The 23,681-nt window shown below is 32.1% G+C and overlaps 1 protein-coding gene and 1 long non-coding RNA gene across 2 annotated transcripts; both read left to right on the top strand.

Annotated features, from left to right (window-relative positions):
• The first annotated feature begins 1,777 nt into the window (after positions 1–1,777).
• On the top strand, positions 1,778–3,059 carry LOC148762929 (F-box protein At5g07610-like). Its single transcript, XM_088806679.1, has 2 exons — positions 1,778–2,358; positions 2,483–3,059. Exons 1-2 carry the CDS (start codon positions 1,778–1,780, stop codon positions 3,057–3,059), a joined length of 1,158 nt encoding a protein of 385 aa, XP_088662805.1.
• A 2,521-nt stretch (positions 3,060–5,580) lies between these two features.
• Positions 5,581–7,535, top strand: LOC108662086 (uncharacterized). The gene is made up of 2 exons (XR_001927866.2): positions 5,581–5,905; positions 7,230–7,535. It is a non-coding gene; the product is annotated as an uncharacterized LOC108662086 (long non-coding RNA).
• The last annotated feature ends 16,146 nt before the right edge of the window (positions 7,536–23,681 follow it).

Here is a 23,681-nt window from a genome sequence, read left to right as displayed (position 1 = left end):
ATATGTGGTAAAGCCATTCCTTATAATTTCAATGATGAAACATTCAAAATCAGGGCATTGTAAAGAACACAAAGCACCATTAATGTTGGCTAGAATTTAAATGAAAATAAAATATGAATCAAAATAGTTTATTATATATACAAATAAATTGTTTATAGTTTTTTTCAATTAACTTTTTTCATACAATTTGTTTTCCAAAATAAGCATGTTAATATAGAGGATAAATATCCAATAATTAAATGTATTGTCAAGATTCATACATACTATAATCAGGGGCGAAGCTAGTCAATTTTTATTGGGGGGTCAAAGATGAAAAATGTATAAGGATTAAAATTTTTTAAAACTAATACGTTGAACTTTAAAAATAATCAAAAGATTCATAATATACAATAATTTTATATAACATGTAAATCAAAAGATATAAGAAAAAAAAGACTTACAATAGTTTTATAAATATCGAATTTTACTCCAAAAGCATCCATTTCTTCAAGATTGAGCTCAGGACATTTTGATTTATATTACTCTTTTTCATGATTTAAACTATTGAAGCTTGATGATTCAAGTATAAGAGAATTATGTAGAACTTATTCATACTTTAATCAAACCCGAATTTTTTTTTGAAAGTGTTTTTATTGAACCTCTAATTAATCAAAGACTCCTAAACCAGTCGAAAACTTATAATGGCTGCTCAAAGAGAACAAAAACTCCCAACAGTGAAAAGGGCAAGCACATCAGACTACTAATATAAAAAAGCTTAAGACCAGATCCTAGTCAATGTGTAGCTAACATCCAAAATTCTTTTTTTATTTCTATTTAAATTGAAAATGTTAAATATAAAACTATAATGTATAAAATATAAATAGTTAAATATGATATACAGGATTTTATACAATGGTTAAATATATAAATAGTTAAATAATATAAATAAAAAAAAGAAGATAAAAGAAAACTTTACCTCCTCTTAATTTTACATAATGATGGTAAGTGATCTCCATCATTTCTTATCCAAGTTCAGAAGCTCATAAATTTCTTTTTAGAAATAAAATGTATTTTAATGGTGAGTTATAGAGAAAAGATTAAAGTAAAAATAAAAGCACAAAAGAGAAAAAGGAAAAGGGAGAAAGAGGTAAAAAAAACTTAAATTAGGGTAAAGTTATGTAGAGGTCAATTTATTATTTTTTATTTATATTAATATTAAAATAAAAAATTATTTGGAGGGAACCATTAAAAATATATAGTAAATAAATAATTCCATAAATTTTGTAAGGGACCATTAAAAAATATATAATAAATAAAAAATTCTAAATATTTTTGAGGAGCTATTAATATATATATAATAAAAACTTTTAAAAATTTTGGGGGCTGTGGCCCCCCATAGTTACATTACCCTTCGCCCGACTATAATGTATAATCAAGATTTATGAATATCCTGGTTTCTTCCGAAATTTACGTCCATACCAAAAAAATCATATTCATTTCCTTGTGTGCCAAAAAATATATAGAAGGGGTATTTCAATAATGGAAAGAAAATGTTTTAATGGAAAATATAGATTTAAATTTTCATATTAAGTAATGACACATGATATTTCCAATATAAATTATCTATCTATCCATCTATTTGTCTATCTAAATATATATATACCTAAAAAAATAAACTTTACATGCAGCATCGGTTTTTTCAATGTAAAAAAATAATATTAATCGGTTTCTTTGATTATCAATATATATAGGTGCGAAGATTTGAGTTCACTAAGTGTAAACCTAGAGTAAATTAGCTATGGTGACTACTAGATCCTCTTCTCGACTAAGGGTGAAAATCACATCTGCAGAGACAGTTGCCAACAATGAAGACCTTTTGCAAGAAATCCTCCTGAGACTACCCACAAAAACTCTCCTAAAATTCAAACTCGTCTCAAAACCATGGCTTTCTCTTATTTCTAGCACCCACTTTAGCCTTTCCCACACTCGCTTCCTCCAAAACAATCACTCCCTCAAACCTCATGCTCTCTTCCTTGACATCCTTTATGAAAAACTACCTTCAAAGTTCATGTTCCTTCATCTAAACCCTGACATCAACCCACTTCCCTCCTTTAATTTTATTGATGTCCGATGCGTCAAAATAATTCAATCTTGCATTGGCTTGCTTCTTTGTGTTTCTGTGAGTGATGATGGCTTGCGTTTTTTCGTATGTAACCCAACCACCAAGAAGTTCAATGTGATCTCTATTCCTAGTCGTCAAGAAATTTATAATAGTTATGACTATGTTGCCAATAGTATGGGTCTTGATCTTTCAAAATCAACTAAATTATTTTTGGATAATGATGCTAGTGTTAATTTGGCTTTTGATCCGATAGTTAGGTTTTGTCAACATGATCGCGTTAATTTGGCGTTTGATCCATACAAATCACCTCATATTTTCTATATGGCGAGAAGTATTGTTCAGTAAAGACCCTGAAAATACCACATTTTACATATTTCCTAGATACTCTGTCGACATATACTCTTCAGAGACCAATTCTTGGAGTGTTTCAAAAATCGAATTCAATTCGAAGCAGTATATACATGCTGATCATGCTGTTTTTTTTAACGGCGCAATTCATTGGGATTGTAGTGATACTCAGTCATGGTACATTGATGTAAACAATGAATGCTTGAAGACAATGCCAATGCCAAGGGTAAATAAAGGATATCGCTATTTTGGAGAGTCTGGAGGACATTTGCACCTTGCAGTTGCAACTGAATTTTCTCATTTAGAATTTACTATTTTCGAGATGGAAGCAGATTATTCAAGTTGGTCGTCAAAGTACAATGAGACTCTTCTTGTTGTCCCCAGGCGCCGAAGTCGCATTCAGAGTTATCTTCTATCCTATGCTATTCAGTGTAATGAGAAACAAGGGGATTCAATCGTAATAGCACTTTCGAATGGTAAAGGATATTCTTATAATTTGGAGAGTGGGACAGTGCAGAAGCTCTGGTGTTCCAATGTAAAGAAATATGAGCATGATCATACTAGTAGATTTCATGCCTTGCAATACTTTGAGAGCCTCTCTTGCATCTGAGACTTGAAAGTGTTGCGTCTCCTCGAGTCTATCCTGGTAATTAAGTTATCCATACTCTTTCTACAAAATACATAAAATATTAGTTAATGGATATCCTTATAAACTACTGCTTAAATTGTTCCATTAATGATTCCCATAGCAAAGAACTTGTAGCTAAACGAAAGGTTTGCTTTATTTTAGGAATTAATAACTGAAGGGTTGGATTAGCTATTATATTTTTGTTTCAAACAAATAAACTATTTGTCATTAGGTTAAGGGTTTAGGCCAAAATATGGTCTTAGCTACTTATTTACTTAATGGATTCTCTTTAAACTAATATGTGTGCGAATATGTGAGATTATATTGTTTAAAATTAAAAAATTCTCAATATCTGAAATTGTTGAAACTATATTCTATAGTCTTTAGATTTATAATCTTTTTTCTTTTATTTTAACAGAGTATAGCCTTGTTTTGATTTAACAGGTATTAATTGAAGACATTCATTCTGGCTACTGGGTATGCATTACTTTGCTGTTTTAGAAAGCATTGGAATGAGTCAGATTTAATTTGTGTCAAAATAAACAATTATTGTTCAGATGTTTCATTACCATGTTGCTTTAGATTTCTTTATTCCTATTTTTTTTTTTAATTTTGTTTTTCTGGAACTATGTTTTTGTATCTTTCTTCACTCAATCAAATTTATGAGTGTTCTACACATTCAAATCTCATGTGTGTGTGTGTGTGTGTGTCCCCTCTTCCCCTTTGGATATATACATATGCAGATATTTATGAGTTATAACAGTTTTTTTATTTTATGTAGCTTCTGAAGTTAGTTTTTTCTACATAGCTTTTTAGAACTTGGTTTTGATCTAGTTATTGTTTGACAAGATGATCTTCCCAACATGCTTGTCTTAATTTTTTCTTTCATTGATGGATTCAGGATCAATGTTTCTTATTTTTGTTTTAAGCTCTTATCAGCATTAGGAAATTCTGATCATTGATGTTTGAAAGAAAATGTTTCTTAGTTTGAGTTGTTGCAGTTAATTTCTTAATTCATGTTATTCTCTTTCTTCCCATGTCACACTCATTTTGAATGTAGTTTCTGTACTGCAATATTTGTTAAAAAAAAAATAATAATAATGTGAGGTGAAGTTTTATGTACCTGAGTCAAACCCAGTTAAAGGTGTATAGCATTTCTTTTTGAGCATGCTCTTAACTTGGATTTGAAGCTTTGAACATTCCCTTTTTAACCTTGTAAGGAAGACATTAATGGCTAACACACTAGAAAAAAGAGCTAGCTAGCAAGGCAAACCTTGCTCAAATAATTTAAATTTAGTCATTCTTTGCCCATGAATGTAGATTATTTGTTCTGTTTCATTACTAAGAACTTTGGGGGACTCTTGGTTGCATTTGGATGTCGTTGAGGATATGGACCATGTGCTTTTATTCATTTTCCATCAAGTCAAGTTAGTAATAATATATGCTGATGAAAGCTTAAGTTTTTTCTTTCTTTTCTTTTCTAAGCTTTTCTGGGCAATGTTGCATCTCATAGCATTGCGGTTAATGTCTAGGTCTGCAATCCACTTTTATTAATGTGAAAATACTCTAGTTTTCCCAAAGTTAAGCTCCTCCTCTCCATTCCCTTGTTACTTATCAGTCAGACATCAAAAAGTAATTACTTTGTAACTGAAGTATGTGCACCCCAATCCAAGAATGCATGCAGACTGCAGAGAGGAAATTGAGATGTGAGAAGTTTTACAAGGGAGGGATCCACCCATTATTTTGACACAGATATGTTGTTTGTCAAAATTCATGCATATTTGTCATTAGATTATGAGATACAAGACCATATGCAGATATTTTTACAAGCTTCACAAATGTGACTTATATGTTTCATGGTTGTATTTCCTGCATAGCTTTTTAGGAACTAGTTTTTGATCTACATACCATTTGACTAGATAATCTCTAAAATTTTTACATACATTGATGGATTCAGGTCCAATATCTTTACATGGGGTTCAAATTGTGATCAGGATTTTGGAATTTTGACATTTGATATCTAAAGCAAAAAATGTTGGTCAGAATAAAGTTAAGTCATCAATTTGTTAGTGCATTTCCCTTCAGCAAATTCATCTTGCTCAGAGAAAGGCGCAGCATGGCCCAATGCTCAGCTTTAAGCTGTATTTTTTTTTTTTTTTTGAAAGGTGATTTTATTTGCACTAAGCCACCATGCCATACAAGGTCTTTAACTTATTGCTTAAGACTTGACCTGGCATGAAACATCAAGCTTGTGCAAAGAGAAGAATATACACAAAAGCAATAGGAAACTGCTCACATAGTTCAGTCGGAATTTCCTTGTTAACAAAGCAAACAAACCAAAAAGGAATTCTCTACCCTTTTCCTAAAGACCTGCATTGAAACAGCAACAGCAAGTCTTTCTCTAGCCCATGATCCCAAGTTCTTCTTGACGGCCTAAAACAAAAGAAAAAAAAAGACAAAAAATAACAGCCCTGTCCCAGATGGGAACCACAAGTACAAAACCAAGAAAAAAAACCAATAAAAACAAGAAGACCTGGAAGTCACAAGTCTGCTGTTCCTGCCACCAAAAAACCTTATCGAAATCCTGAACCAGCCAGAACAAACTTTCAATCCTTTCCAAATAGTCAGCAAGTGATGTCATCCAAGCTCCCTCAATCTGCCATCTACAAGGATTCTTGACCTCAGAACGATTCCTTGGGCATCCCTATGACGTTCCTACCGCTCATCATGGTACAAGGCTTTTGAAGCTAAGGCTCTTGCACACACAACAGAAAGATAGGCTCAGGTTGCCTATCAACAACACTCCCCAAAATCCTCAAAAGGCCCAGGTAGCTTTAAACTGTATTAACCTAAACTTAGATTAGATATTCTCCGTTTCTTGTGTTTTTCTGTCTAGGAAAGAAGAGGTGTCAACTGTTTTGTAACTATGGATAGTGAAGCAATAACCTATAATTCAAACAATGGGACATGGAAAAGCTTTCCTTCTTTTGGATCTGAGCCTATTTGTTGATATCTTTACGAGCAACCACACTGATATATATTGAATCTTGGAGGTTTTTTTTTTTTTTTTTTATGCTAGTTTGGATATATGCATAGCTGTTTATGCTTATTACTTCACATGATTACTTGCCCACATGCTGGATCTAATATTTACTTGCATTAATTGGTGAGTTTAGGGCCAAGATCAATGGTTTCAAAATCTTATTAGAAGTTGGGAATTTTTGACATGATGTATAAAAGAAAATTCCGGTCATGACTTCCAGTTTTGAAGGCTGAATAGTTTTAGACATTGAAGTTGATCATTCAATTTTACATTAGTCTACTCTCTTTCTACATGTCAGTTGTTCTGAACATAGTTTATATTATATACTGTTCCCAACTTTTGACTGCTTTGATTGCATTTACTAACATACATGTATAATGTGGTCTTGTCTTCTGTTTTAGCTATTTTTTCCTTTGATTAATTGGAATTTAAACAATTTATACGATTTATACATGTATAAATGAGTAACTTGGACGTTTGTTCTCTCGTTTCTTGGACAGAGACCTTGGGTTGGCTTGCCACCTTTGTTTGATCTTTGTAATTAGGGGACTTTCTTTGATCTTTTCTCTTGTGTAAGGGGTTCCAGAGGAGTGATATAGGTTGTTGTTTCATTGGTAACCCTGTTTTTGTCCTTAGGGTATTGTTTAGCTGATATTTAGGTGTTAGTCAACTAGGGATGCCTTTCTTTTTCTTTGTTGCGGCAGCAAACTTTTGCAACTGTACAGATTTTCAAAGCCATTACCATCCTTTTATGCCATGAAAATCTTCCGCAGCACCTGCTTGAGACTTGAAGATGGCATAATGGCAATGAAGGCAATAGAATCACCATTTTTCCAAAGAAAAAAATAATAATAATAACTTGCTCAGATAATTGAAATTTAAATAATTTATACGGTTTTTTTTTTCTGGGTAACGGTGGGCATAGATTAGTGTTGGCTTGGATTGAAATGTTGTTGGGATGTGTACAACAAGCTTCCATGCCTTTTTCTGATTAGTCAAGATTAAATTGTTTTCTGTCTAATAATAGCATTATTTTTGTATTAAATGTTAGAGTGTAGCCAATACCATGCTTTTGCTATAATGGATTGTCTTGTTTTTTGATTCAACAGTTTTAAGGTTTTCAAGTGTTGCTTCGTATTGGCTGTGTCCTCAATATATATGGAAATAGGTAAGCAGGTGATGACATCTATCTTATAGTAATACGGTAATTTTAGTGGAAAATTACTTTATGCTGAACTGTGTATTTTGGGTATGACACTCGAATATGTGTGTATACAAGCAGAACTCTTCCTCGTGACTAAATTTTTTGAAATATGACCTTCACTTTGTTACTATTATTATGTTTGAGAACATGCTAGTAACAATGTCAAGTTTATTCAATTCGAAAAACTTTATTCTGTTGTAGATCCTCGAAATGTTCATGTTCCTTACTTTTAAAAGAATCTACCCTGCTTGAAGGTGTCCTGCCTTCTAAGTTTATTTAAATAGGGAGGTGGTTATAATTCCATCCCTCCTACACCTCCACACTCCAACGAGACATAGGAAGGGATTGCGCATCACATTGTAACACTGCTGAGTTTTTCCATTTTCTTTTGTCATTTGAGATTATGTTCTGAAGTAATTATTTCCTTGTTCTGCAAATCGACCAGCCGTGAACCTAACACACTGAAGTTTGCACCTCTGGGAATTTGAGAGACTTCGGGAAAAAGCACCGTCATGTTTATACTAATATTTTAATTATTAAAATTATAATAGTTCGAGTTAGGATAAGTCTAAAAAATTATGTTCAAAATGAGTCCATGAGCCTGTGCCGGTAATCAGGGCAGCCATGAATTGATTTAATACAAATTATCAACATTGAAAATAAATAATCAAATTCGACTAAACACTAGTTTTTTATTGTCAAAGTAAGATCAACTGTGTTACCTTTAAGCTTTCAAATTTTGATCTCATATTTTGAAATGAAAAATGAAATATGAACAAAATTTCCTCCAAGTGTGATTTAATCAAGCTTGGACCTTCCTTAATGGTTTTAAAGAAGTTTGAAAAGATAAACAATGAAAAATGACTTTAAAAAATGCTTTCTAGTCCAAATCTATCGATACATGTTCATGTTCATCATGTATCAATAGATTTGGATAATTATCAATAGAAATCAAGATTTATTGATACAATCTCTTGAGAAAAGTCAAAATTTACAAAGTCAAACTCAATCAATTTGTAGATTCTTAAAATGTATCGATAGAAATTTTACAAAATATTAATTACTCCAAAAGTATCGATACATTAATAGATATATCGATACATTTTGAACAGAATGTTCAAACCCTTGCAATCAAGTTAAAAAGTATCGATACATTAATAAATGTATCTATTGATTTATCACATAATACATTATGTCTAAAATCTATCGATACATCTCAAAATTTATTGATAGATTTTCTCGGGTTTTCAAAAACTAAATGTAGCATTCATGGATAAATTTTCTAATGTATCAATACAATATGACTATTAGAGCTTGGGATGAAAAGCTAAATGGCTATTTCAACAATAAATGCACTTCTAAGTGCCTTAAGAAGTTCAAACAGAAGAATTCAGCTTCAATCATTTAATATTCTTTGTTCTCTTCTCTTATCACTTAAGTCTTCAAGTGTATCATTTATTAATCTTTTATTTCTTATTCTCTTCCTCATCAAACATTGTACTTAACTTGGTATTCGACCTTTAAGAGGCATTTTAACTGTACCATCTCTTTTATTGTGATTTTGTGAGTGGTTATACCTTAACCAATTAAAAAGGTAGTATTTGAGTGGTTATAGCTTAACAAAAGTAAAAGGTAGAGTGATTGTACTTGATCCATAAAAGGCATTGTATTGAACTTTATTTCAATAGTGGATTTTAAAACTTCTTAGTGAATCTAAGGGACAGGATATAAGCAAAGAGGCCAAATCTCTATAAAAACTATTGTATTGATTTTCTTTCTCTCCTTAATTTTATCTATATTCTTAACTTCTCTTATTTTTCAACAAATCAATTGTCTTACTTATTTTAAAAAGTGGACTTGATTTGAGAAAATTTTATATTCTTAAAATTGGAAAGAAATTTTTTAAAACGTTCAAAATTATCCAATTCACCCCCTCTTGAAATTATTTACATTAAATTTATTGCACTAACAAACTATCATCCCCTCCTCATCATAGCATAACATTACAAGCTGCCTCAACCCCCTCTGACTTAGCCGTAATTGAAATGCAATTATATTATTTGCACATACTTCAGCACAACTATCTAGTGAAAGGGTACATTTGTTGCGACCAACTACTATTAGTGGTACTGCTTAATAGGTTTTGGGTTCAAGTCAGAACCTAAACTTTATAATTGGGTATAAACACAAGAGAACTTTATGAACAAAACACAGGAAAACAAAACATAAAATAAAAAATTGCTATATTTGTTCATTCATCATAATGATTCATCACCATTAAATTGAGCAATTTAAAGGAAAAAAATCATAGATAAAATGGATTACTTGTAGAAAGTAGATTCCAATAAAAAAATAACGAACATAAAGTAGTCTAAGCTTAATTACTTGGTTCAAACTAGAAACATTAAGTTTAAAGGAAAAAAATGAAGTTAGATTGATAAAAAAAAAAAGGCCCTTCAACTATTCTCCAATTATTAGAATCTTGTTTCACTGCAACCTTCAACTCATTGCCTAATTAAATTCGTTGAGCATCTTCCCATCTTTAATCTTGATCACTACAAAACTAAGCTATGATTCAAATCCAGCACGCAATGGCCAAATTTGTACAACTACCTCTGGCTTGACATTATCAACATTGTTCCTGACAACGTGATTCCACTGAGTCCTGAAAACATATACAAGTCTCCCTCCAATGAGCCACTTGGTCAAGTGCAGTTTCGATACCTCAAGATATGGTTCTACAAATATAACATCCATTCTCCCATTATTCTTGAATTTTTCCTCATTAGCTTCACTCAGAAACTTACTCTTCACTTATTCCAATGTTATTGACAATCGATTATGCCTGTGATTCAAATCAGTAGGCTTTATAAACTTCTGTATAACCACATGTCAATCACATCCAAGTTTTCAATGCAATTATTGAACACTTGTGGCATATCGGGAGGCGGTTCTAAACCTAATACAGTAAGCTTTACAAGTAGATCAAAACTCTTTCTCTTGTTTCGCCTTATCTCACTATCTATCCTCTGTTTCTGCTTCTTGTTAATGCTTGTCTTCTGCTTCTTTTGCTTCCTGATCAAGTACTCTTCTTTTCTTCTTCAACAGAAGAACTTTGGCTTCCAGTTCCAATTCCAAAGCAACATTTGATATCTTTTTTCTCAATGATCATTTTCTTTTTCCTTGCGAATTCCTTGGCTAAGCGATTTATAAACCCTTCCAACACCATTTCAGTTAGTTTTATTAGCCGTTGGCTTTCATTATCAGTCACTGCTTCAATCTCCTTCTTCAGGTTTTGTCATGAACCACCATCATCAACATTATGTAAATCTTTTGATGTTAACATCTTTGATTTCCTCCACCTCTTCCAGAACACATGAATGGTAGATTTGTTGAGAAAAAAATAAAAGAAATAGTTGCTGTGAATAATTTCTCTAAGACCGCCTGCTAATATGAATAGGATTTGATTCTTGATTCTAAATGGAATCCCGAAAGAAGCTTGATACTCTTGATCGTTACATGGTTTTGATTTCTAAGTTTAATCGGTTCAAGACATGTTGATTTCTAAAGTTTACTGCATGTAAGAAAAATATTTTTTTTATATAGAAAAAGATATGCATGTAAGAAAAATATTTTTTTATACAAAAATATATGCATATAAGAAAAATTAATAGCTTTCGTATCAGGTTTTTTTGTGTTTTTTATTAAATTACTTATTCTCTTTTTCTTATATATAAATACTGTTGTTGTTTGATCAATTTCTTTAAAGTTATGTGCTTATTTATTACCATCTCAAAGATAATAATTATATATTTATGCTTACCTCTGCTTAGTTGATTTTGGCATATAGATGCTTAGTTACCTCATGCTCCAAAACAAATTCCAAATTCTATTTAACAAAAAAAAATTATTAAATTTTAAAATTAAGTATTCAAATTAAAATCCAGATCTATTTTTATTAAAACGAAAATAAAATTTTGTGACTTTAAAAAAAGTTATGAGATACGACTAAAAGGTTAGATTGATAAATGGTAAAAGACAAGTCAAGATTAGAAAGAAAATAAATAAAAAAGAATAACCTTGATTGGGTTGAAAATCCTTAATTGAGAAGATCAATATAGTAGATGTAAGTAAGATTGACCGAACCACTATAAATATTATATTTTGTCCATTTCTTCTAACCTCTCCTTACTTGGTGCTCACTAATTAACCTCAACACGCTTTAAGCTATCAATCTTAAATCTTCCAAGCAATTTTTATCTTCCAAGGAATTACATTCCAAAATATTTTTAAGTATTATTTGTCACGACCCAATTTTTCGGACCATGACCGACGCATGAGCTCAATGAGCATAGCTCACTAAACCCAAGCAAGCCTATCAATTTACCTTTGCTTAACAAATTTATCATATCATGCATACACACACACACACACACACACTTTTTCCCGAGTGTGAACATAGCCAAAACACAATGGCATTATCGATAATAATATACATGCACTATACCAGTCATGTATTTAGCAATTTACATTGCATACACATATTCACATTGTTAGATTGTATTCACAATACAAAAGGCCCCATGACTTCCAGCGGAGACATTTACAATAAAAGGGATTACTATCGAATGCCAGACACATACCTAGGAGATGCACTACGGGGACTCCTCGATCTAGGGTCCAACAGTCACCTGATCTGAAAACATGAATTTTTTTTTTTATAAAACGTGAGTACAATACTCAGTGAGTGAACAAGAAGGGAACAAGTATACCATAAAGAATGTTTATCGAAATCATGATGCATTCATTTTCTCAAAACCATGCAATTGTTTTAGCTCCTTTAAACCCCTCATGTAAACCCCACATGAGTAAATCACTTTACAAAAATCCATGCTCAACTATGCTACCAAAGAAATGGGAAATATGGCAAAAACCCACAAGTTAGCAAAATGGACAGAAAGTTTCTCACTGTAGCGAACTTTATTCTCGCTGCAGCGAGAACCAGAACATCAAGGAAAAAGTCTCCTTTTTCCCTTAAAACAAGTCATCCTACTAAAATAACAATAGCAACATGTAACACATGTAAACTTCCAAATTTCAACAAAACAAATGCTTACATATGTGCATTTACAACCATATACCCATCATCAACATGCACACCATCCCATCATCATCATCTCATATGTAACGGCTTATATTATTGTCACTAGGGGGTGGGAGATCACGAAGCATCCCTTCCCTTCGCTACGGAGGCAACAACGGGTACCTATCAAAGCACTCATAGGGTGGGAGATCACGAAGCACCCATCCTCTATAAGCACCTATCAGAGCACTCGGCAAGAGGTGCACTTCACTCCGGATCACAAAACAACAGAGCAGTCCCTTCCCTTCTCTTCCAAGCTCCTGGGCTGAGAGTCATACTTCGCCACAGATCATATGCGAGAGTTCCCAAGAATAGGGTTATCTTTCCCTTTGCTCTGATACCAAGTTTGTCACTAGGCGTGGAAGATCACGGAGCATCCCCCCTTCGCTACAGAGGCAACGACGGCTTATGTGCACTCCCACTCACACATAGCCGGGTCAGTAACGGCTTATGTGCACTCATACTCGCACATAGCCGGGTCAGTCCTTGACCCGTATGCAATGACTCACCACCTAGCCATAATCCATGACACATATTCCAATTAAATTGTGTCTAACAGTCATAAGCTATTTCAGGCTCGATATATATATGATATGAAATGAAAAATGCACAGGTAGCCATCTAGATCCGGTAGTGGCCTAAGTCGATTTTTCATCCGATAAATTAGCCAATGCGTCCAATTTCACTTCAAATTAATCCATTTCTCCTCTAATACCTTAATTTACCACATACCATTTAAATAAAGCCAAATTCAGCATTAGAACCCTCACAGTTCCTTATAGAAAAATTCGGTCATTTGGTGCAGTAGCACCGAAAAATTTTCTACATAAACATTTCACCTTAATTCATCATTTTCCAAGTCATTTTCCTTGAAACAAAAACAAGCCCCCATTGATATTCAGCCCTCATGGTTCGACCAACAAGGAACCCTAGAGAAATTGAATATTTCTTTTGTGTTTTTGTTCATAACCATGCTTAATTATCCCTAAACACTAACATAGTCTAAAATCAAATTATTCCAACAACAATTCCTCTTCCATACCCATTTTTCAGAATTGAATTTATCATGATAACTCAATATTCAACCATGAAAATCAAGAACAAAAGCATGGGTAAGCTAGGTATCAAGGAGAATTAAAGAAATTTTAACTTACCTAGCTTGTTTCTTTGAATTCCAACACTTTCTCTTTGATTTTTCCCACCTAGGGCTTGCTGTTCCTTGGTTTCTCTTCTCTTCTGGTTTGGCTGATCACTATGGGAGAAATGGGCTGATTTTTATGCCTTTTATAAAGAAAATAATGAATGGATGAGATTTTGACACATGTCACCATTCCATTGGTCCATGTGTCATACTTAATCATTAAGTAATCTCTCTCCACCACACATTTCTCATGTTTATCCATTTACAGGATGAATAAAATCTCTTGGCCTTGACAAGTGCTGGGGCAAAAAATTTACCGATTTGCCCCCGGGACGAAAAAATTATGATTTTGCCCCTATACTCTGAAATGTACCGGAATCAAATTATTTCAACTTTTAAACCTCAAATAACACTAACATTGATCAATATTAACCAAATGTGGCAAAAAACTAGTTTTATAAAAATTTTCGTTTAGTCCTCTAGTGGCAAAATTACCATTTTGCCCTTGTGCTCCAAAAATACCAGGAATCATAATTTTTTCACTGCTAAACATCATTTTATACTCCAATAATCATAATTATATTTCATATAATTACTCTTGGTCAAATGTGATCAAATCTTGGCTAAAAATCTCCATTTTATCATCAAATGGTAAAATGACCGTTTTGTCCCTAATCGGTCAATTTTCCTGATGGACTCCAAACTGGATCTTGAACTCCGAATCACTATTCTAAGCCATTCTGTGGGTTTCAAAATTTTCAATTTTCTCTTAGAATTTCTATTTGAATTAGTTCAAGACTCGATTTAACTTAATTGTACCACTCGGTACAATACCGTCTTTTAATCGAGCTTGACAAGGTCTCACATTATTTATCCCCCTTTAGCATTTTCTTTGAAACCAACAAGTGGTATTAAAACCTAACCCTTGATTTTAAGGCTTAACATCTTTATGGGAGATTCAATGGCTATGCAAAAGTCTTGTGCTGCTGAAAGTCGATCCATAAAAAAGCCTCCTCTATTTGATGGATCAAATTACTTATATTAGAGCACTAAAATATCAATTTACATTAGAGTTGTGGATTATGAAATGTGGGATGTGATCACCGAAGGTCTTACATTCCCATTAGTGTAAACTTTATTTCTAGTGAAAAAATGCCCAAAGCTAAAGAAGAGTGGACTAAGGCAGAAATGAGAAAAGTCCATATTAATTTCAATGCTATTAACACTCTTCGTTATGCCTTAACCCCTGTAGAGTTTAACAAGATTTCTAGTTGTACCACAACTAGAGAAATTTGGAAAAAAAACTTAAAATCATTTATGAAGGGACTTCTCAAGTTAAGGAGTCCAAAATTACCTTTTTCACCCATAATTATGACATGTTCAAAGTGGAACTAGGTGAAGATATTAGCACCATGTTCGATAGGTTCACCAACATTACAAACAAGCTCAATCAACTTGGCAAACCTATCCCAGAACATGAATTAGTAAAGAGATTACTTAGAAGCTTACGTAAGAGTTGAAAACGAAAAGTGGCTATTATTCAAGAAGCAAAAGATCTCAATGCAATCGCCCTTGATGAGATATGTGGCTCACTTTTTACACATGTGTTGGAAATGAAAGAAAAAGAAGAGGAGGAGAATAAATAAGCTACAGAAAAAAAGAACAGTCTAGCATTAAAGGTAAGCTTACTTGAAGAAGAATTAAAAAATCTCTCAAGTGATAAGGATAAAGAATTGGCCATGATAGCTAGAAGATTCAAGAAGATAATGGGGCAAAGAGACAAAAGATATAGAAGAAGAAATCAAAGAAAACATTAAGGTTCTTCATGAAAGAATAAATACAAAAATGACTCTTACAAAAAAGATGAGGTGGTGTGTTGTGAATGCAAAAAACCTAACGACTTTAGATCCAAATGCCTATTGCTCAAGGAGGAATCCTTAAAGAAGGTCAAAAAGCCAAAAAAGGTAATGGTGGCTGTTGCATGGTTGAATAGTGATTCTTTTAGTTTGGAATATGAGAAAAACAAGGTGGAAGAAAGAACAAACTTCTGCTTAATGGTAAAAGATGAAGACCTTAAGGTAACATCTAACTTGTATGATTTTTCTTATGATTATCAAGATGAGTATGATACCTATATGCTAAATTTGAAAAGTTGGCTTACAAAGTTTTGAGAAAAAAAGCCATGCCATTAAATGATGAATTAGAAAAAATCAAGCATGATTTCAATTTTGTTTTTGAACAAACAAATATTTTTCAAATTGAACTTGAACTTTCCAAAACAAAATTTGAATCCTTGAAGTTGGAATTAGAAAGTAAAAATGAAGCCTTGCAAAAGGCCCTAGATGAAAATGTTGCTCTTAAAATTTCAATGGAAGAAATTTCAACATTGAAATTGAAAAAAGAAAAGAATCTAAGAGAAATGCCAATTTTAGAAAGAAAAAGAATGCATTTTCATCATATTGTTATATATGTGGTAAAAAGGTCACATCTCTTACGATTGCTATCATAAAGGAAGTAACATTCCCAACACCAAATTAGTTTGGGTGCCCAAAGGTTTATTTGTGCACACTAACCTCCAAGGACCAATCAAAGTATGGGTCCCTTAAAGAAGAACTAAAAATTTTGTTTTGTAGATTGAACGAGGGTACAAAAAACAATGTTTGAAAGCTCAACGAAAGGAAAAGCAACCTTGGTATACGGACAGTGGTTGCTAAAGACATATGACTGGGGAATGAAAGATTATTTGTTAAGCTTGATAGAAATAAATGTGGAAGTGTTTCTTTTGGTGATGACTCCAAAGGTATTATCCATGGAATTGGAACCATTGATAACACTTCTCAAACTCAAATCAAGCATGTTTTGTTTGTTAAAGGTTTAAAGCATAATCTATTAAGTATTGTCAACTTTGTGACAAGGGATATAGAGTTTGTTTTGATTCCCATGGATGCCAAGTTATTGACATTAACACTAATAAAGTAATATTTATTGGCAAAAGAATTAAGAACATGTATATGATCTTTTTTTATGAAATTAAGAATGAATCATGTCTCATGGCTAATGATGTATGTGATAGTTGGCCGTGACATAGAAGACTTAGACATGCTAGTATGTATACAATTTCAAAACTCTTAAGGAAAGACTTGGTTGTTAGACTTCCAAATATTTCTTTTGAAAATGATAAAATTTGTGATGCATGTCAATTTAGAAAACAAGTTAGAACTTCTTTCAAATAAAAAAAAGTGATTTCAACTTTTAGACTACTTAAACTATTATATGTTGACTTGTTTGGACCTATCAATGTTGTTAGTCTAGGAGGCAAGTCATATGGCTTTGTTATTGTTGATGACTATTCTAAGAATACTTAGGTATATTTTCTTGCTTGCAAATTTCTTGCATTGCCTACCTTTGCTAATCATTTCAAAATGGTTAAAAATGAAAAAAGGCTTACCATTGTTAGTGTTAGAAGTGATCATGGTAGTGAATTTAAAGGAAATGAATTTGAAACATTTTGCAGTGAAAATGATTCTTATTAGAATTTTTCAACCTCTAGAACTCCACAATAAAATGAAGTTGTAGAGAGAAAAAGTAGGACTTTGAAAGATATGGCAAGAACAATGCTTTGTGAAAACAATTTGCCAAAATACTTTTGGGTTAAAGTTATAAACACAGCATCCTATATCTTGAACAGAGTTCCCATTAGACCTATGATTTCAAAAACTCCTTATGAGCTTTATAAAGGAAGAAAACCAAACATTTCACATTTAAGGAGTTTTGGATGTAAATGCTTTGTTTTAAATAATGGAAAACACACCTTGGGAAAATTTAACACTAGGAGTGATGAAGTCATTTGCTTAGGCTATGCACTAAATTCTAAAGCTTATAGAATATTTAACAAAAGAAGCTTAATTATAGAAGAATCTATTTATGTTGTTTTTGATGAAACTAATGAGGCACAAAGTAAGGTAGTGCTTGATGATGATGATGCAGATGATTTTGAAAAGAAAATGGAAAAGATGAGCTAGGAAAACGAAAATGATAATGGAGAAGCTCAAAAGAGAAAAATGAAAAAGAAATACCACTAGAGGACTTGCAATGAGAAGAAAAGTAGCACAACAATCTTCGTAAAAGCTGGAGATTTGTAAAAAATCATCCTCAAGAGCAAATAATTGGTGATCCCTTATAAAGTGTCAAAACTAGTAGAGGACTAAGGGAAACTTGTGAATATTTAGCATTTATATCACAAGTAAAATCTAAGAACTTTAAGGAAGTTAAAAAAGAAGAATGTTGGATTATTACAATGCAAAAAGAACTTGGCCAATTTGAAAGGAACAGGGTTTGGACCTTGGTTCCAAGGCCAACCAACCATCCAATTATTGTTACCAAATGGGTATTTAGAAACAAATTGGATGAGTTGGGAAATATGGTAAGAAACAAAGCAAGATTAATTGCTCAAAGCTACAATGAAGAAGAATGTATTGTTTATGATGAAACCTTTGCTCCTATAGTTAGATTAGAAGCAATTAGATGCTTGCTTGCATATGCATGTTATATGAATTTTAAATTGTTTCAAATGGATGTTAAAAATGCATTTCTAATTGGTTTCATTCAAGAAGAAGTTTATGTTCAAAAACCCTTTGGTTTTGAAGATTTTGAAAAGATAGATCATGTTTATAAACTACTTAAAGCTTTGTATGGATTAAAGCTAGCTCTTAGAGCTTAGTGTGAAAGGCTTTCAAAGTTCTTGATGGAAAAAGGATTTTTTAAGGGGAGTGTAGATACTACACTTTTTCAAAAGAAAAGCAAAAATGATTTACTTATAGTTCATAACATAATCTTCAATGCTACTAATGAGAAATTATGTGAGAATTTTGCTAAAGAAATACAGGGTGAATTGAAATGAGCATGATGGGAAAATTGAGTTTTCTCCTTGGTCTACAAATGAAGTAATGTGAGGATGGGATATTCATTAACCAAATTAAATACACTAAAGAGATGCTAAAAAAATTTGGTATGATGAATGTGAAGTCAATTGGAAAACCAATGGACTCCTCAACAAAGCTTGAGAAAGATAAGAAAGGAAAAAATGTGGGCTAGAAACTCTATAGAAGTATGATTGGTTCACTTCTTTATTTGATAGCAAGTAGACCTGACGTATTTTTTAGTGTATGCCTATGTGTAAGATTCCAATCATGTCCCAAAGAATCACATTTGACTGTTGTAAAGAGGATCTTCAAATACCTTTTGAATACCTAAAGCTTATGCCTATGGTATCCAAAAGGGTTATCTTTTGATCTTCTTGGTTATTTCGATGTTGATTTACTGGTAGCAAAATTGATTGAAAAAACACCAGTGGTACTTGTCAATTCCCTATAAACATGCTTGTATCTTAGTCTTGCAAGTAACAAAACTCAGTTACTTTTTCAACTGCTAAAGCTGAATATATTTCACTAGGTAATTGTTGTGTACAAATATTATGGGTTAGACAATAATTAAATGATTTTGGCATGCCCATGCATGGCATTACTATCTTTTGTGACAACATAAGTGCAAAATCTTGAAAAATCCTATTCAACATTCTAGAACTAAGCGAATTGAGATTAGACATCATTTCATTAGAGATCATGTGCTTAAAAAAGATGTTAAAATAGAGTTTGTGGATACCTTGCATCAATTTGCTGACATTTTCACCAAACCTTGAATGAAGATCAATTTTACAAAATTAAAAGAGAGTTAGGAATGTTTGATGCAAATGAACTTTGAATGAATATGTTTTTGATGATGTATTGTGTGATATTTGGCTTTATTTCTTACTTTAATTAGTTAAAAAACATGGTTTAATTAGTTAAAGAAATCCTTGAAGTATGATAGGACGTGCATTAATCAGTTATGATTTTCTTTAACCAATTAGAATAACTCTGTATGCCTAATGTAAGCCAAAACTAGCAGTGTTTGAATCAATTAAAAATTTTCTTAATTGGTTATAACAATTCTGTCCAACTAGAGTTTCTCAAGTCAGTAAAACTTTAATCAGCTAAAGCTTGCTTTAACCAATTAAAGCACTTGTGTCAACAAAAGTAAAAAAGGTCAGGCACCAAACTTAAAATTTCAAAGGTTAAAAAGGAAAGAGAAACCATTACTCGCAAATTAAAACATGGGTTAACTGATTATAATCCACTCTTAAGACCTTTTAACTCTTCAAAAACTAATTTCCTATTCAAAAATTAAAGGTTGAAAACCTGGACTTTCTCTCAGCTCTCTACCTCTTTTTTGCTCTTCAAGCTCGATAAACCCTGACCTCTTAAATCTACAAATCCCATGGCAAAAACCCCTAATGTCGAGCAAAATTTCTGAAAAAAGGGAAGTAAAAATGACTTGCTTAGAAGGATCCAACCCCTTTAGCTCAAAAAAAGGGCAAAATGATTATAAATCTATAGTCAAAGAAGAAAAGGGAATCAAAAACAAAGAAGTCTACAAGTAAAGGAATTTCTATCGAGAAAGGTAATCCTCAAACTTCTCAGTTTAGGAATAAGGCTCATGTTGATAAATTTAAGAAAATTGAAATTGCAACTATATCTTATGAGAAATTCTTTGATTGGCTCAGCTTTGATGAGGTCATTGCTTTTAAATCTGCTCTGTCTGGCTATTTTGATTAACTGAAATTGCAGGGGTTAAACACGTTTAGAGACAGATCATTTAGTCCAACCCTAGTTAAGGAATTTTATTCTAGCATTGCTCTAGATAGGGATGAACTTGAAAACCTTGAAAAATATTTGCAAGATGGGTTAAATATATTTTTAAGTGGAAGAGAATTCATAATTATTGTTTCAAAATTGGGAAACTTTTGAAAATTGTATACCAAGTAGGAGAGTTTAGAGTTCTAGAGAATTATGATCCTTCTCCCACTTGGGAAGTTGTCATTGGAAGGAAAGAAAGATATCTTTCTCAAAGCTACGCAAAAGACATAAAAAACGCCCAAATGAGGATTTTCCATTATTTTATTGCTTCCATTCTTCACAGAAAGAGTAACAGCTATAGCTATGTAAATTCCCAATATCTTTGGTTGATAGAGTCTGCATTTAATGAAATTCCATTGAATGTTGCAAGATTTATGATAAAAAGAATAAAGAGAACATGTCTAGGAGATAAGACAAATCTACCATATGGAAATATCATCTCATTTTTGGTAAAAAAAGACAATCGGAGCATTAGATTCCAAGCCGATTGGATGAAAAGCAAGGATCAAGGGATCTTTTTAGGAAACTTATTGAAAATGGGGTATAGGCTTAAGTGCAAGGAGTGCATCAAAATCCTCAAAGGCACCCCAGCTCCTTTAGGTACTGAAACCCCCTCCACTCCACACTCTAGAGCTAGTCAGCCTCCTATCCAAAATGAGATGATCTTTAATTTATTGCTGAGGATTGATGGGAAACTTACTGAACAAGCAGAAAGAATTATGGAAATTGAAGAAAGGCTTCAGAATCTTCATAACTCACATCTCAAAGAAAAAGTGGCTAAAATCCATGCTCCTAAAGAAAGGCTGATGGAGTTGGATCAAGTATATTGATGTGTTTGTGTAAAGCATGAATTTCAAAAAAAAAAATTTATAAAGGAAGCAAGCAATTCAATGACACAAGCAGAAACACATATCATGTATATTGCAAGTAACATAATCACATCCAAAGAAACAAGAATATATTAAACTAAGATAAATGTACCTGTTATTTCCAGATTTTTATTTCAGACACTTAATGAATTGTAGTAAATTCACCACCACACCAACAATTGATATCTCAACCAAAGAAATTTACCACTTATTCTTCAAGAATGCTTTTCAACTTGAACTTTAAGTGGACAAGGTGTGGAATACTGACTACAAGATGACAATTGATATTTTCTCTCTTTTTCATCATAAAAATTAATGGCTATTTTTTTTCCTAGAGAATACTCAAGAAAACTGCCAAGAATGGGACAAAGGAAGAGAGGTGTGACCAAGATTAAAGGAGAAGAGAAGGGACGACAGAATGTTTCTCAAGAGAAATGCTTATTGAATGTTTTTCCAATCTCTTCTCTTTTTACAAAAACTTTTGCCACAAAGGTTTAATCAAAATCCAATACCTTGAATCAATCTTGACCATCAATTTAAAGTTATGGATGGATCATATATGCTCCATAATTATTAAAATTAAAGTAAAGAATAAAGAATTTAATTCTTTAACTATCATTTTGAATTCTTGATAAAACAAAACTCCTTGTTGAATAATATCTCTTATTTTATTATTATTCATCTTTATTTAAAAAGAATTAATTATAAATAAAAGAATCCTAGTCAAACATGGAATCTCCTTTTATCAACATGAATGTCTAAAATCATTTTGCAAGAATCCTTTTAGCATTATCTTAATTTAAAACAACTCTTGTTTTTATTTAAAACAAAACATGTTTTATTGTCTAAATTGATACAAATATGTTTTCTTATCTAAATTAAGACAAAATATGTTTTCTTGTCTAAATCAAGACAAACAACAAACATGTTTTCTTGTTTAAATTGAGACAAAACATGTTTTTTTGTCTAAATTAAGACAAACATGTAAAAGTTGTCATTTTTTTGCACAAATTTAACTAATTAAATCAAATATGCATTCCAACTTAAACAAGTTGAATTCTAAAATGCTAAGTGGGGAATATGTTTGGACCTAGATATTCCAAGCTCTAATAAACTTAAAATTACTCTTAATCTCATTAAGATAATTCAAGTTTATTAACCATAAAATCACTCCCCTATAGATTCATGATTACTCTCTTGAATTAACTATAATTACAATAAATGATTCAATACTTGATATTCAATATTGGTTGTCAATTGCAAAGCTTATATTATGAACCCTCATAGCCCCGTACGCAAATACATAAGTGTGAGATCAATATTTAAGTAACAATTAAGCTTAAATTTGATTCTTACTTCATTGCAGTTCATGTTATAGTGTCATTACTTGAAGTCAACCATTTCGATAATTTAAGACTCATCATTCCCTTTAAAGTGAATCATATTCATTTCGTTAGAAGTAATCTTAACACTACAGCCTTAACACAATGAAGGGATCAGTTTTATTGTCTAACTGTGAACAATTTTTAAATTTAATTAAAATACTTGTCTCCTATGTATGACTCTTCATACAAATGTATTTTAATATCTCAAAATAAAATCATGGTACCTTTATAACTAGATAATGAATGTTTACTTAAAACAAACTCTTCATCTTATTATCAAAATGTACTTTCATTACAAATAAAATAAATGGATTAAACATGAGAATATACTTGCTTTCCAAGGCACCATATTCTCAAATTCCTAACAAAGGCTACTATTGAGAGTCTTATTATGAGAGGATAACCACAGAGGAATTTGAAATGTATGCCTTAGACCTTAAGGCTGAAGTTGCAAGAAAAAATATTGATATAAATCCTTTTGAGGTTTCAGCACCATCACCCAAGAAAGAAAATCAAAATGATGAGATGACAGGTGAAGCTGAAGTAAGTGCAAGAAAAGGTTAAGCAACAAAGAAAGAATAGAAAGATGAGGTTGAAGAGGAAAAGGAAACTACAATTGAAAAACAGAAGGAAAATAAAGCAAAAATGAAAACTGAAAAAAAAAAAAAACAAAACAAGATGGAAAATATGAGGAAGGATAAGAAAAGAAAAATGAAGTAGGAGTAGAGGATCAAGAGAAGTCTCCTCAAGCTACAAAAACAACATCAGTAGCAACACCGAGCACCTTTGAAGAATATACTCATGGAAACCTTCATCTTTCAACTTGTGAAAGAAGAAAAGGCAACAGGCTATGCTAAAGCAACAGTAGCTGCACAACAAGAAATTGAGTCAAAAAAGATAGATGAAGAAGGTAGTGGAACAAAAATGGATCAAGAAAAAAGAAAAGCAGTGGCAACAAAATCAGTCCCTTCAAAGCCCTCCAATAAAGGTAGAAAATAATGGCCACTGAGACCAAAGTCTTTAGAAGAAGAAAATCTACCAGATTGACTACATCCTTTCCTATGCCAACTCCTAAACCTGCACCT

Source organism: Theobroma cacao, chromosome 5 (genome assembly GCF_053813885.1).
Source record: "Theobroma cacao isolate CCN51 chromosome 5, ASM5381388v1, whole genome shotgun sequence".
Classification (NCBI taxonomy): Eukaryota; Viridiplantae; Streptophyta; class Magnoliopsida; order Malvales; family Malvaceae; genus Theobroma; species Theobroma cacao.
The sequence above is the reverse complement of the archived record's forward strand: the minus strand, read 5'-3'. Positions and strand labels throughout refer to the sequence as shown.

What these genes read in the sequence shown, in the direction of transcription:
- LOC148762929 (XM_088806679.1), top strand. Translation starts at nt 1,778, where the DNA reads ATGGTGACTACTAGATCCTCTTCTCGACTAAGGGTGAAAATCACATCT. An exon ending in GCTTTTGATCCGATAGTTAG is followed by an intron (nt 2,359 to 2,482) that starts GTTTTGTCAACA and finishes CATATTTCCTAG; the next exon opens with ATACTCTGTCGACATATACT.